Source organism: Malurus melanocephalus, unplaced genomic scaffold (genome assembly GCF_030028575.1).
Source record: "Malurus melanocephalus ecotype Western Australia unplaced genomic scaffold, MMel_1.1 scaffold_266, whole genome shotgun sequence".
Lineage (NCBI taxonomy): Eukaryota > Metazoa > Chordata > Aves > Passeriformes > Maluridae > Malurus > Malurus melanocephalus.
Window position 1 is genome coordinate 202,001 of NW_026623498.1, and position 15,593 is coordinate 217,593.

The following is a 15,593-nucleotide window of genomic DNA, read 5'->3' on the forward strand; positions in this document are numbered from 1 at the left end:
TGGCCTCTGCCATGGCTCCGTTCCATCCCAGGCACCAGGACAGCTCTGGGGACAGGAGAGGCCGTGGTGAGGATGGGACATCACTCAGAGTGCCAGAGGCACTCCCTGGCTGTGTGTGTGCTCAGAGCATCCCTGCAGCACTGGGGACCCCCAAAGCTGGGTTTTGGGGAGCTCCTGGACTGAGTCTGAGCAGCATCAGAGGGGCCCAGGCTGGCTGGGCTGGGACGGGGCCTCAGGCAGGGCTGGGCAGTGTCAGAGGTGACCGGTGGAAGGCCAGTGTTATGTAAATAGTGCTGCTGTTACATGGCAGGCCTGAATGGCCCTATGTGTCCATCCATCATTGCTGGGGAACAGAAGCCTCCCTGGGAGCATGGGGGGCCAGCAGTGTGGGGCATGCAGACACAGGCAGCATGTGCCCTGCTCATAAACTGTTTGTTTTCTTTTTGTCTCTCTCATTTCGGGGCTCCCCACTGAGAGCAACTCTCTGTTCTGTACTTGCAGCCTCTCCCCCAACCTTCCCCCCACCACTTCAGGCCATCCTTTTCCTCTCTTATTTCCCCGGCCCTTAAAAAAATGGAAGGGAAAAAAAGGGGGGAAGAAAAAGTCCCCAGTTCACACTGCGGCTTCTTTCTCTGACATCAAAGGCTCCTCATCATTGTTTGGGATCGGCAGGCAGTGGCCCTGAAAACGTGATCACAGCCGAGCACAGTGTAGGTCACCACTGAGCGCCATGCTCCAAGTGCTGAAAGGAACAGGCAGATTCTTCCCTTTTCATGCTTCACAACCCTGGTTACAGCACTCTGCCTCGCTGCCTGCTCCTCGCTGCGTGGCTCTTCTTGCTCTTTTCTCCTCCTTTTCTTCTGCCCTCCTCTCTCTGTTTCTCCCGGCTCCCTCATTCCTCCCTTCGTTTCGTCCTGCCCTTCTCTGTGCCCAGCATCACACACTTCTCACACTCTCTTCTTTCCATTGCTTTTCTTCTCACTGTCTCCTGGCACTGCTGCCACTCCTCTTTGTTATATGAATCACTGTTTTATTTCTCCCTTTTCCCTCTTCTAAAGGTCAGGTTGGAGGTTGATTTCCTCATCCTCCCTGTTCTGTTTGGTGGCAGCCTTCCTCTGACATTCGCACACATTTCTGTCTTCCCCTGTGCTCTCTCACTCACTGTGCCCAAAACTACGGTTGTTGTGTAATTTCTGGATTAGTGCTAGACAGCCAACAACCCTCTCTGCAAAGGGTGAGCTGGCTGCCTTCATGTGCAGTGGGTTTATCTCCCAAAATTTACCATGGCCTCGTGTGGGGAGGCAGCACACAGCACCTGCCAGCAACATCAGCTTCCAAACTTGCTCCTTGGCTTTGATGGTTAACCTGGAGGAGTGAGCAGGAGGGGTTAGTGTTGTACGTGGATTTGGCTAGGCACTGACTTCATATATATCACAGGGAAACATTGAAATAATTTCATATTGTGTGGAACATGCTGCTGATGGTGGTGCTAAAGGCAGTTAGGCAGGGATGAGGCAGAGGAGCAGGSCCAGCAGTTGGAATGGGAATCCCACATTCATCAGTGGATTTCAGTGAGGGAACAGCTCTTGGTTGTGCTGAAGATAGGGCACGTTTGGCAGCACACAGCAGATGGCAACTCCTGCCTGCAGAACATCCCCTGCAAGATCTGGAGCTTCATTCTGCTGCAGGGGGAGAGCGTGGGGCCCCTCCAGCACCATCCAAGGAACGCTGCCCTCGGCCCAGCCCCGGAGTGCAGATCACACTGCTTGTGCCTCTGGTGATTTGTGAGGTTGTTTTAATGCCGAGGAGCCCACCAGGACTTGTCTCTTGCTAAATAGGCGTATTAAGGGACATTGCAGCAGGGGTTATAGAGTAATAATTTGTCCTAATGAGCTGGTGTCACGTTCTCCCCGGCTGAGCTGTGCCTGAGCAGGAGCCGTGCGAGGAAGGGGCTGCACTCCTGACCTGTCAGCCCAGGTTAATGAAGTTCTGCACTGCTCGGGGGTCAGAGAGCAGCAGTTCTGCCAGTCAGCACTGCTCGGGGGCTGCAGGGGAAGGATGGGGCTCTCCCTGTGCTGAATGCCCGGGAAGGCCTGTGCCATGCTGGACAGAGCAGCAGGATGCCCCTTATGGCACTGGCATCTCCCTGCTGTGCTGCTGGGGTGAGCCAGACCCCTCCTGGAACAGGCAGGGCTGAAACTGCTCCAGCTTGGTGTAGCTGGGGCTTGTCCTCTGGCCTTGCACGAGAGCCCAGGCTGTGGAAGGAGCCTGGACAAACAGGAGAACACCTCTGTTACAGATGCTTACAGGCACCAGGGGATGGCTGCAGGCAAGTGGCCAGTGGTGATGACCAGTGGTGATGACCAGTGGTGATGAGCAGTGGTGATGACCAGTGTCTAGCTAGGAAATCTATAGAGACAGAGTGCTCATCCTTCCCTTTGGGCACAGAGTTTTTGAACTGACAGAAATTCTCCTTGTCTTTCCTGTTCCCTCTTTTTCCTCCCTTTTTGTTCCCCATGGCTTGCTGAGATCCTTTGCCTTGCAAACCTTGCCATTTGCTCCCATCCCCTCTGGGTACATGGGCAGGAAAGAACCAGGAACTTTGGGCAGTCGCCCCGTGACCACCTCGGTGGCAGGACAGCCTGGGCAGTTTGAGCAGAGCTCCAAATTCTGCAAGAGAGGGCAGGAGAAGCTGTGAGCAGGAATTGCTGGCCCAGCTGCAGCCTTGGGGACCCTGCCCTGCTCTGTGGATGGTATCCCATGTCTGCTGGGGCAGGATGGTGCCCTTGGCCACTCCAGCACTCAAGGCCTGTAGATCACCTTCCTCCTTGTCCTCCTTCCACACTTTGCTCCCCCCTCCGCTTCTCTTTGCTTTTCCCTGTCTCCATCTCTCTCTCCCTTTCATCTACTCAGAAGGCTTTACTCTACTTCCTTGTCACCCTAATTGATTGCATTAACCTTTCAGCGTATTGGATTTCCCCAGCACCGTGCAGAGAGCACTGTGCAATATGCTGATAATCCGGGCTGTAATGGACAGGGAGCAGTCAACAAGCCCTGCTCCAACAGGTTCTGCTGACAACTTCTCAGGGAGAGGGAGAGGGAGAGGGAGAGGAGAGGAGGGCAGCAGTGGGATGGGAGGCACAGGGTCCTGAGCCCATGCAGACCCAGCTCAGTGCTCCCCCGAGCAGGAGTGTCTTGGCTTCTGAGAGTGCAGTCCTTAGGAAAGGATCYGTCTTGGGAAGCAGGGGGGAGATGTTATGCTTGACCTGTTACTGTAATTTTTCTYAGTGTTTGAGCACCATTCTTCCCTATCTGCTCAGTCTACAGTTTTGTTCCATCTGTTCAATACTAAATTAATGTGCACTTTACAGTTAGGCACTTGTTGCTCCTGGCAGGATGAGAAGACAGTATCATGGAATTTCCTGTTTTCACATCATACTTGCCTCTGCCTCTTCCTTTAGGATGAGCATATGAGGGAGGGCACTTTCCCTCAGGCTTTGAAGAAAAGCAGAGGAATATCGTGTTGATAAGAAAGACAGCACCAAGGTGCAGAGAGATCAGGGCAGAAGCCCTGAATTATCTCAGGCTTGGCCTTGTACGAATCCTTTCACTCCCTAGAGCCTGATTTTCACCCAGGATGTAGGAGCTGTTGTTTCTGTTCTGCAGTCTGCAGGAGGGCAGGGGAAGATGCAGGGCAGTTCTGCTGGGCAAGGGATGAGAGAGTGGCTGCAGACAGGCAGTGAAGCTGCACAGATAAGTGCCACKGCTCACACTGCCTGTGAGGCAGAAAATAAACCCACAAGATCAGTGGCAGGAACATGTGAGCTGCTGAAAGGCCTGGCAGCTGCTGGTGGCCAGGGCAGAGCCAAGGGATGCTTTGGCTCCCTTTGTTTTAAGGGACCTGAATGAAGGATGTGCCACAGTCACCATATGGGGAGTGCCATGGTGCCCCCTCAAAGTCTCCTCACACAGGCTCAGTTCARCACAGTGCTCTGAGCACTGGACTGAGTTTTGCTTAAGCCAAAACCATTTAAGCACATCTTTAGGAGTTTCATTTGCCAGGGACCTTAGGATGAGACCTAGACTCTAGTATGGTTCTTTTGTAATTCTCCTGTTCAAACACATTTAGCACAAGTTGTTTCTTCATTTCTGTTAGCAGCTCCCAGTGTGAAAAGCACCAATAGTGGAAGGGGTGCTGGTCACAGATCCTTGGCTGAAGTTACTGTTCCCTTTAGACGGTGCCCGCTCTCTCCAGGGGATGTTCAGTGCTGGCATTCAGAAACTCGCAGGTTCCTGAGCTCCCCAGGAGGAGGGGACCGGGCTTTTGCAAGGTAAAGGCAAATCCCCATTTTTCCCAGGAAGGAACAAGTAATGACAGGACTCAGAGAGAGGAAAAACTTTATTCCAGGTGATAATTCCAAAACGTGGGAGGCTCCTTCAAAGCTGAAAGATAGTTAGGGGAGGGACTTTATTTTTAGGTTAAACAGAGAAGAGCTAGGAGCAGGAAGTAAAAGATGAGAAATTTAAAACAAGCTAGAGAGAAAGCATGAGGGAGAGCAGCACCTCCTAAATGGAAGGGTAAACAGGCACTCCGAGGCATTAACTTAATTGATTGTTCTGCAACAGGCTGAATGCTGTGTTACTCTGTCACCGTGGCAACAACCCAAAAAAATTGTCAGCCTGTTTGGATGAAGTGAAGCGAAACATTCTCTAATTTGCGGTTATCCGGGTGTTTGTTTTCCTTTCAGAGAGGCGGGGGCTCTGTTGATCTATTGTTTGCACAGAGCTTTTTTTTGGTGGTGATATGGGGAAAGCAGGAGCCCTGGGGTGTGCTGCCAGGGCAGGTGAGGCACAGGGGTGGCTYTGCACTGATGTGCCTTTGCAGGACAGCCAGAGCCAGCGGAGGCTGCAGGGCAGGAACCATCCCGCAGAAGCTGAAGCACAGGGGAAAGTGCTGGACTGTGATGAACTTGTGCCAAAAGTGTTTGGCTGTGGTAAACTGTGCCAGAGCTACTGCTTTGGTTCATCCTGTTCTTGTCCTTTTGGGCTCTTGCAGTTCACAGATTCATAGAACCAAAGAATTATGGAATGTCCTGAGGTGGAAAGGACCCACATGGGATCATTGAATCCTGGCTCTGACCAGAACCCCAAGTCACASCAGTTTCATCTGTATTGCAGTCTSTAGTGTTAGTTGGGGTAAGCAGAAATTGCCTCAGGTTCAAGAGCAGCTCTGTCCCCCTCCCACCCCCTTTCCAGATCCCTCACAGGTCTGTGCTGGGGGGACACACAGCAGTGACCCAGAGCCGGTGGAGTGGCAGAGGTGGCCCTGGGCCAGCGAAGGAGAGCAGAGTCCCACAGATGCTGATCACCCCAGTGCCCCTTAGCACAGCCCCAGCCCATGCACAGCTASTCCAGCTGCTGCACAAGGGCTCTCCAGGTATCCCCAAGATTTCAGGCAGAACTGTGGAAAATGTTGCTGTCAATTGCTGGAGTGTGGCCTTGTGGGGTGTGCAGGGACAAAATCCCACAGTCCCTTCCTGTGCTCTTCCTGTCCCCGTCCCCGCTCCTTTCTCTGTTGTCTTGGGCGGTTTTCATCCTCTGTGTGTACTGGTTTTGCTTTATCACCCTTTCCCCTTTCTCTCTCTCTTCCCCTCTCCTCTATTTCATTCTTCCCCTCTGATTTTTGACTCTCCTGCTCTGTTGCTGTTTTTCACAGTGCAGATGTGGCTTGGGGGTGAGTGTGGCTGGCGGGTGAGCAGTGTTCCTGTGTCCCACAGGGATGTGTCCCCGTGCTCCTGGGGGTGTGCRTGGCTGGGGCACCATGGGCATGGCACAGAGGAGTGCCCCGTGTCTCCTGGCAGAGAGCTGAGCTGACAGTGAAAGTTTGTTGGTTATCAATGTCAGGRGAAGCCAAATAACCCTGAAACTGGTATGAAGGTGAATTCATGGTCTGGTAAGCACTGAAAATTCGCAAGAGCTCYGAGACAGGCAGAATGTGGAGAGGGGAATACGGCTAGCTCATGGCTCAGGGATGGTGCGTTCTGGAGCAGTGTGAGGACATTGCTGCTGCTGTTCAATCATCAGCCGTGCCAAACCATCCTCTGAGGGGCTGGACAGGACAGGAAGGTGCCCAGGACTGCAGGCTCAGAGASAAATGAGACAGGCACACATTGGCATGGCAAGAACGCCCTCAGAGCACACGTGTGGCAGCCACGTGTGACTGCAGAGCCCTGTGCACTGCACACGGTGCCACAGGGCCACGCACACGCGTGTGCACAGACTGCACACACCTGTACCCACACAAACAGGWACATCCCTCTGTGTGTGCTCATGTGAGCGTGGGGTCCCAGCACACCCAAACTGCCAGGGCACTGCTCTGCCACCTGGGCCAGCTCACAATCACACCAAATTCCTGCGTGSTGGAGCTGCTCTCCAGGCAGGCAGCACAGACGGATTTGTCCCAGCAAATCTTGGATGTCTGTGCTGTTACCTGCTGTGAGCAGCAGAGTTGTGGGAAATCTGTTCTCCATCAGCTGGGAAAGGCTGATGCCTGGGAGAACCAGAGGATGTGCAGAGAGGAAGCCCCCGTCAGCTCTTCACCTGGAGCTGGTAACCTCCTCGCACCAAATCCCCGGGACAGGGGAATTGCATTTGAGGCTAAGCCAGTGGTGATTTAGTGTTAGATGTTTGCAAAAGAGACTTTGATTAATTCGTAGTAAAATGAAGTAGCACTTGGGTGCCAGCCCCGCATTCCAGGGTGAGACAGCGACCAAGGTGCACGCTGGGCAGGCTGCCAGTGCCTGAGCAATCCCTGCGGAGGTGGCAGCACCATCCAACCCACAGCCTCTCCCTGCTTGGGCTTCGTAATTATTAATTTATTTTTCTCCCTTCCTTGGCAAAAAAATACTATTTGGTAACGACCTCAAATTGCAAAATGCTGATGATTTGGAGAATGTGTCACAGAAGCTCCAGGGTGATAAAGGGGAGACAAATCCCAGCCAACAATCCGGCTGAGCCAGTTTGCCTATTTATTAAAGAAAAAGCCCAGATCATTAACTTTTTTGTTGGTGTTCTGTTTGTGGGCAACTCCCTCCTGGCAACTTTCGGGCGCCCAGTAAATTAAACCAAGTATCGGCCTRGTTCAGGGCAGCTGGAGCTTCCATTTGGAGCTGTGAGATGTGCTGGAAACCGGCTTGGTTTACGTTARCGTGTGAATAAATCCTTTAGGGTACCACACAAAGGTGCTCTCTGGCATARAAGCAGTGTTGGAAAATGCTCACTTGCTGCCTCTCTGGTGGAGGGTCGGGCACTGTAAGCGAGGAGCTGAGTTTGTCATCTCTTCCCTGTGCTTGTTCACACAGAGAATTGTCCCTGGACACTCTGTGCCGTGCTGCTCCCTGGAGAAGCAGCGCTGCAAGAGAGCATCTGGAGGCAGAGCCTTTCTTGGCTTCCCCGTTTGCCYGCTTGGTTTGGTTGTTGAATAAAGAACAGTTTAGGGATGGGCTTGCCTGCCTGGTGCCTGTGTAAACTCTGAGAGTTCGCTGTGCTATCAGGGCAGGGTGATTACGTCCCCCTCCCCTGGATCATCCCACGTGTTCACTCAAGTAGTGCTTCRAGCTAAATCAGTTTGCTGAGGGCTCCAGCTTCCCTTAATTCRGTGTCAGGACTGGGCTTGCATGGCCATTATTCAAGAAGTTTTATCAGAAGCACAAAGCTAGCATCTGCCCTGCTGCTTCCCTCTGGGCATCAGCAGCTCTCTCTCCTGCCCTGGCTCTGGCACCCCGAGACTCTGCCTCCCCAAGCCCATCCTCAGCAGAACCCGTTCAGCTCCTCGACAGTCTGGGCTGTTCCACCAGCTGTGGGAGCACAGTGCCTTTGTCACCAGGACCTGGCAAAGCAGCCCAGAAAACCGGCCAGAACGGAGAGCTGGTGTGGGAACAGCGGGTAAACACTGCTCAGAGAGCAGCCTCTCCCTTCCCTTCCTCCTTGCCTCTTCCAGCCCAGCTCTCGTTGAACTCGGGCTGGATTTCAGGTTTTCATGGTAGCTGATACCCACGCACTTTGTCTCAGAGGTCGCCCCTTCTTCCCTGGCTCGTGTCCCTCCACACTCATTTCTCTGTGAAGCCTGCCCAGACCCATGTGCACGTGGGTGCTGATGGGAGGAGAAGGGTATTTTTCAAGGTTTCTGCTGGGTTTTTTTCTTCTGAAATATAAGGATGTGCAATTTTTTTAGTTTCAATTTAGCATTGGAGAATTTTATAATTTAGTAATTAAAATCTCTGATAGGCTTTAGAAATTGCAGCTAATTGAATTTAATGGGAAGATGATTTTCAATTTTATTTGATTACCCGGACCCCTGGCATTGGTATTTATGGGAAAAAAATGGGAAATGTGCTGTGTGGGCTAAGATGGCATAATTGAATTAGGGCTAATCGGATTTCTTCGTCATGAATTTCACTATAATTTTCCTATAATTTTCCATTAGATATCTAGTTTACAAATATTCACAAAGAAATGAAGCTCTTTCGGAATGGAGATTGCTGGCTAACAGGATTACAGGGACGATAGCTCGGCACTGCCAGCCCGGGCTCCTTCAGTAATGCAATCGCTGCGTCTGCATCACACTTAACGCTCCCCGCAGCTCCCGCAGCCTGCGGCTCCGTGCCAGGGCTGCCCTGGGCTGTGACAGCGCTGTGCTGGGCTGTGTGAGCTGTGTGTGAGCTGTGTGTGAGCTGTGTGTGAGCTTTGGGATGTGTGTGACCCCTGTGTGAGCCCTGTGTGCCAGCCCTGGGCTGTGACAGCGCTGTGCCGGGCTGGGGGAGCTCTGTGTGTGAGCTCTGTGTGAGCTCTGTGTGAGCCCTGTGTGAGCCCTGTGTGAGCCCTGTGTGAGCCCTGTGGCCCTGGGATGTGTGTGAGCCCTGTGTGCCAGCCCTGTGTGCCAGCCCTGGGCTGTGACTGTGCTGTGCCGGGCTGTGGGAGCTCTGTGTGAGCTCTGTGTGTGAGCCCTGTGCCCCTGGCTCCATGCTGTGGGCTCCATGCTCTGGGCTGTGTGCCCCCTGCTCCGTGCTGCAGGCTCCGTGCTGGCTGTGCTCGGCCGTGTCCCCGTGCCCTCGGGTGGCACACGGATCCCGGTGCCCAGGCACACGGCTCTCACCGGGGCTGCGTGTCCCCGTGTGGATCCCGTGTGGCAGCAGCAGCAGCGAAGCTCAGGCGGGTCTGTGGCACAAGGAGAGCTGGCCCAGGCGGGTACACCCAAACTGCATCTCGGGCAGCTCTTGGAACGCACCCASCAGCAGCTCACACACAACGGGATGCTTTGCCTTCCCTCCCGGGCCCTGGTGGGGATCCTGCTGGCACATCCCAGAGCAAGAACCGCAGTCAGTCCCCGCTGTGTGCAGTCCTGGGTCTGCTGCCCATTTCTTACCTCCTCCATCACCTCCCCTCATTGGGATGATGAATCAYTGGTAATGAGTGACCTGCAAAATAGGGTAACAACTTCTCTGTACCCAGAGCCCCTTGACATCTCCATGGCGTCAGGCCGTGCACATGTGTTGCACATGTGTTGCACACGTGTCCAAAGCAGGACAGTCCACCCAAACACCCATGGCAGTGCAGCCCTGTCCTGGTGCCAGGGTGCCCAGGTAAGCTCTGTGCTGTTTGCTACAGGACCATCCACAGGGCTTCCCATGCTGTGCACATACGTGTGACTGTGTGTGTGTGTGTGTGTGTGTGTGTGTGTGTGCACATGGCATGTGCTCATGTTTCCGTTTGCATCCAAGCGTGTCTCTGCAGGAACACAGGGTGCCTTGCAGATCCTCCAGACAGAAGTTACTGTTTTGTATTGTGCTTGCCCCATGCTCTGCAGAAATAGGTCTTGCCCACTCTGGGATCCATCCTTGGGCAGCAGTTTCCCATCCCAGCTGCCTGCCATGCCAAACCTGGGCTCAAGGGCTTTGTAGGGACAGCCCTGGGAGGCTCAGGGTGGTATTTGCTGTTTTGCACATAGAGCACCTGCTTTTGCATGCCAGGTACCTTCCCTGTTGGACCTGATRCCTGGATATGACTATGCCCTTACCTCCTTACCCTGAAATCCCCAGGCTGCACTTTTAATTGCTGCAGTAAAYTGTAACTAATTGTTAGGGCATTCAAACCCCTGCCACTCCTTCCCCCCAAGTGTTCTGGGCCCCTGTGGAGCACATGCTGTGCACACTCAGTGCCGTTTGGCCCGCTCCTGTCCCGTCATTGCCTCTGGGCAGTGGTCAGGGGCTGAGCAGCACTGGTTCCAGCAGAGGCTGGAGCCTGAGGAGTGCCTGGAAAAGCAGCAGCCACACGGTGGGCAGCTGCTGTCAAACTGTGTGAGTAAGGCCAATGAGCAGTAAATGGCTGAAGCGTTCCCAGCACGCTGAGACTCAGCACAGCTGCTTTGGCAATGGGCTCTGGGAGCCGTGTGCCAATAGTGTGATTGAAACTGAWTTGAGAAGGAAGGAGGGAAAGAGAAGGAAGGGAAAGAAAGCATGGATTGTTGCTCCTGCCGCCCAGGCCCTGAGGCCTCTGGGCACCTCCCTTGACGAAACAGAAATCAAACAAAATTACAGAAACAGGGCAAGAGCATTTGCCTAATAGACTCCCCAAGCAGGAGCAGGAGGAGGGGCACAGTGCTGCCAGATCTCCAACCTGCAATCTGCGAGCCAGCGCCCTGATCCCACATGAATTCAGAGCACAGTCCCAGGCCCCTGGATCAGCTCCAGCTAAGGAGGGAGAAATTGCCAAGAAAATGGGCTAAGCATAAAAAACAAAGGTRGAAGACACACAAAAAGAGGGATGTCCCACATCTCAGTGTGACTCACCCCCTGCTCAGCCTGGCACACTGTCTGCRGGGAAAGCATTAAACTGTAATAATAATAAATTAATCATCCTTCCCCCTCCCATTGCACTTTTCATCTGAGGATCTCTGAGCACCTGGCAAACATTAATTACCARGAGCTCCTGATGCCCCTGGCAGGGTGGGGAGGGACACGGAGAGATCTCTTCACCTGCCATGGAAGGGCAGCGGTGGCTGGAGCGCCRGGGTGGCTCTGGCCATGGCACAGCAGCAAATTCAGAGCAGGGTGAGGAGTTCTGCCTTCCCTCGAGTGCTGCGGGGACCAGGGCATGGGAGCCTCTGTGCCAGGGCTTTTCCTCAGACTGGATCCATACCCTGGAGGAACRGGGGAACGAGGCAAGATGCTACCCTCATGGAGATAGTACAGGGATCCCCAAAGGAGCAGAAAGCTCCAGAGCCTTTGAGAGAGGAGAGAACCAACTTTTCTTGGGTAAGAGGCAAAGGAGGCAGTATGGGGAAATAAAACCTGATCCTGTGACAGGAGATSGCTGAGATAGGAAATCAGGCCTTGCCATTGCGTCAGCTGCAGGGCGTGGATTTCACCTGAAAAAACACCTTGGCAAGTTTTTCCTGCAAGAAGGAGTGGGAGGGATGGTGGGAAGTCTGYGGAGGGGATCCTCCAGGTGTGTTTAGATTGTATGTGTGGGTTCATGTGTGTCATGGTGTATGGATATGTGTGTATTTGAATGCCAGCAGAGTATCGTTTTCTTTGTGGAGGGCATATGCATGTTGCGTGTGCGTGCTGGGATGGGATGGGAGGGGTGGGGAATATTTGTATACTGATGTGTGAACGTGCTCAGCTTGCTGCACGTAGAAGAACGGGTATGTTCAGAGGGTCTGTGGGGCTGTGCATGGGTAGTGACATRTATCTGTGTCAGAAAGTGTGTTCCCCTTTGTGAGGAGCTGGAGTACTGCTGGGGCCCACTCTCTCAGGGAACAGCRGTGGTGAGCAGAACTCCCACTGATTACATTCTGAGTTCATAGGAGAAGCAGAAGTGGAGAAATCTGACGTGAAGTGCAGTGACCTTACAGGACCTGTCCGAAAGCTCACACCTGGAAGGAAGGGCTAGTCCAAACTGGGCTATTACAGAGCCTGCACAAACAGTTCTGGTTCTGTCCATTACTTTGCAGAGTGGGATATTCCCTGGCAAGTCGAGCCTGACTCACGTGTAGGGACCGGGGGGATTTGGGTGATGTTGGCCGGGCTGCTGCCCGTGTTGGGGCCGAATGAAGTGCAGACAGGATTTTTAAGGCAGCACCAGGTGACAGTGCTGGTTGGAGCTGATGGTAKGGTTAGAAGCCAGTGAGTGGGGAAGTCAGGGCAATACTGATAAAGTTTTGTCCAAGTTTCTCAAAGCAGCAGCTTGTAGCAGGTGGGAAGGTGAGTCCCATGCAGAGTTGCATTCAGGAGCTCTGYGTGGCTGGMCAGCCCCCAGGCAGGGCACACTTGYCTCCTGCCTGACACTGCTGTCCTCACATTCTTCCTGGCCTGGAGAGGTCCCTGGGTGACTCCATTTCACTAGGCTTTGTTTAGATTTTTTTCCGAGAGAAGCCAGAATACTKCTGGTTTCCACAAATCACATTCCCCTCTCCTCTTCCCTCTCCCTGTCATGTGGCTGCTGCACTGCCTGTGTGTTTTTGCCCATGCAAATGCAGCACTGCTGAGGTGATGAGCTGCAGTTTGTGTTGCGTCTCTGGGCTCAGGACGCTATCTGGGTGCAGCACATCCTGGTGCACAGAGCCAAACACACCCGGGCTCTTTYCAGCCCTGTGACTAACCTGTCCATCCACTTCTGGCGAGTCACTTCCCTCACTAGTGCCTCAGTTTCCCCATCCCCAGTGGGGTAATGATGTTGGCCTCCTTTGAGAAGCACATTAAGTTCTGCTTATAAAACGGATTTAAGAGCTGGTAAGTCCATGGGCAGTTCCATGTGAGCCCCAGTGAGGAACCCAGCTCTGCCAAAATCCTGGAGCCAAACGTGGTGTGTTCACAAAAACAGCCCACAACCTGCTCAAAATACCTATTTAATCAGGTAAATAATCTGCTCGTTTGTTTTAAAGAGGCTTATATCTGTGTTTACCCAACACGCCTCTCAGAACCTCCCTCGCATTCTTTGCTACTTAGAAAAATAAAGCCACAAAAAATGAGGAAATTCACTGCAAAAGCGACTCCTTCCCCCCACGTCCCGTGGGCCCGGCGTTCAGCGGCAGTGGCGCGATCTTCCCGAGGGGCATTGGGCAAGATGCGCGCAGGGTTGTGACAGCCGCAGGTGGCGGCCACCGGTGCCCCGAGGGCTGCGGTGCTCCCGGAGCGCACGCTGAGCCCGGAGCCGCGTGGGACGGCGGTGTGGGGACAGACAGCCCGGCCGGTCCGTGCCCGCGGTGCTGCCGTGCGCTGTACCGGGCACCGTCCGGCTCCGTGCCCGCCCTCCATCCGCTCGCAGCTCGCTCCCGCCGGCGCTCCGTGCCCGCCGCTCCGGGGCTCCCGCGGGCAGCCTTGTGCCGTGCTCCCGGCCGAGCGGAGCGCCGCGGCCCCGAGCCGGGCGGGGGCGAGAGCGGCGGCGATGACAGCGGGGCACGGCGGCCAGGCTGCTCCCGGCGCCCGGCCCTGCGTGCGGGGCAGCCCCGAGGTCCTTCCCCGCCGTGCTGCGAGCGCCGAGGGGTGCGGAGCAGCCGCGCTCCGGCTGTGCCCGAGGTGACCCCGCCGCCGCCGCCGCTGCCCCCTCTCCTCTCCTCCCCGGCCCTCCCCTCCCCTCCCCTCCCCGGCCCGGCCCGGCCCGGCCCAGCCCGTCCCGGTCGCACCTGCCCGCGGCTCCGGGCCCGATGGGGGCGGGTCCCATGGCCGCCAGTCCCGCCCCCCGCGGCGGCGCGCCCGCCCCCGGCCCCGCTGCCAAAGTGACTCGGGGAGGACCGGCACGGCAATGACATCAGTGCTTTAAACAACTTGTTATTCGGGAGCAATCAGCTGCAATTAGGTATTAATTAAGTATTATGAAAGTTGATTATTTAAGTGAATTCGGCTTTCGTCTCTCCGACTATGGTAAGTACAGCACAATTGTCCTTTTCTTGCCCCCAGCCCCCCGCCCGCCTCTCGGCGGAGCCCCCGCTCGGTGCGGCCGCTGATGCCGGTGCCCCCGCGCCGGGCGGAGCTGAGCGGAGCTGAGCGCTGTCCGCCCCGGCCGCTGCCCCGCTCCCCCGCTCCGCTCCGCGGGCAGCGCAGATCTCCGGCCGCGGGGCCGCCGCCGCACCGAAACTTTTGTTGGGTGCGCGGTGCAGGGCTGCGGGCCGGGCGGAGCGGGGCGCGGGGGCGGCTCCAGGTGCGGTGCGGCACGGCGGGGCACTTGCCGCCTCTTTCACTTTGCTTCTTTCACTTGTTTTACGGAAGTTGCTCCCGCGCCCGTCGCCGCTCCGGCCCGGCTCTCCCGGCCCCGCTGAGGTGAGCCGGGGCTCCGCTCCCTCCGCCGCTCCTTCCCGGCAGCGCGGCCCCCGCGGGCCGGGGCAGCGGGGCGACGAGCGGGCTGGCCGGGACAGGATGCGGAGGGGAAGTTTATGGGGGTTTTGAAATTATTCTGTCTTTGTATTTGTTGAGAGTTGTGTGGGTTGTTTTCTCTTTCATTTTTTCCCCCTCCTGAGCTCTGGCGTCTCGTTGGTAAAGGTTGCTTGTCAGGTTCCTGTACTGCCTAAATGAAAAGGAATTTAATTTATTTGGGACAAGGCAGTGTCAGGTGAAGAGGCTGCTTATTACACTTAATGAGTTGGGTTTTGTTTTTTTTTCAGGCATATCTGGGATAGGTTTGTTTTTGTCCTTCCATGTGAAGTGTATGAGACCTCCTCCACCCCTTCACATCATGCAGGGAGGAGGAAAAGTGGCCAGGCTGGGGCAATGTTTTGGTTTTAGATTATAGGCCCTAGTATGGGAGTTGGGTGTGTTTTTGGTTGTAGCTTTTTGTGGCCTGTGCACTGGTTTTTGGTCAGGTATCAGGATGGGGAGCAGGGTCTGGCTGATGCTGGGCTGGGCTGGTGGCCCTGCTGGGTGTGGTAGTGGACAGATCTCCATCAGTCTGGGGTGTGATTGCAGCCAGGGGCTGCGGGGCTCAAAGCATTGGTGGGTTTTCCAGCCCTTAGACCGTCCGGATCAGTCTTATTTAGATTTGACAAAATGTGTACATTTTAGAGTTTGGTAGGAATCTCTTGGGTCACGTTACCTTCCTCCTTGGGACCAGGTCCCACCACCTTGGCCTTGTACCAAGGGGCTAACACAACTGTACCTGCTCYTCTAAAATGGTGTGAACCATTCCCTGCTATTTAAAAAACGACATGGCAGCAATGAACCAAACAGGCCTGTGCTGGCGACGTGCCACAGTCCAGGTAATTGCTGCCAGAGTGTTCGTGTGTGTGTTGTTTTTTTTAATAAGGAGTAAGATGGTAATAAACTGGTTGATGATTGACTGGGCCTGAGCGATGTACTCTGATATTGTGAGTGAGAGGATAATTTTGTCGYCATTTATTCCATTTTTTTACTTATTTCTACCATTGGTATCAGGAACTGAGTGGTTCCAGAGACATCCACCTGTGCCACGCCAGCTCTGCTYGGGCCGAGCCGTGGGCGTGCGGCTGCCTCCCTTCTAGATCAAGAATCTGGGATGCTGCGTGGGCAGCCCAGGAGTTAAGGATATGATGAAACTGCAGGAGGGCAAATGCTTTAGAGAGC

General features: G+C 54.7%; 1 protein-coding gene across 13 annotated transcripts in view; it reads left to right on the top strand.

Annotated features, from left to right (window-relative positions):
• CASZ1 (castor zinc finger 1) overlaps window positions 1–15,593 on the top strand; it is a 197,511-nt gene that overhangs the window by 101,434 nt on the left and 80,484 nt on the right. Inside the window, exon 1 of one of the 13 annotated variants that reach the window (XM_057375961.1) lies at window positions 11,188–11,312. The exons of 8 other annotated variants lie outside the window; for them this stretch is intronic. Coding sequence is in view for 2 of the 5 variants with exons in the window: in XM_057375949.1 (XP_057231932.1) it covers window positions 13,874–13,922 (49 nt within the window). In the remaining 3 variants the exon portion in view is untranslated. Of the gene's footprint in view, window positions 1–11,187; window positions 11,313–13,757; window positions 13,923–14,269; window positions 14,319–15,593 lie in introns of those variants that run through there. 4 more of the 13 variants (XM_057375949.1, XM_057375954.1, XM_057375947.1 and 1 more) reach the window with 4 other exon arrangements.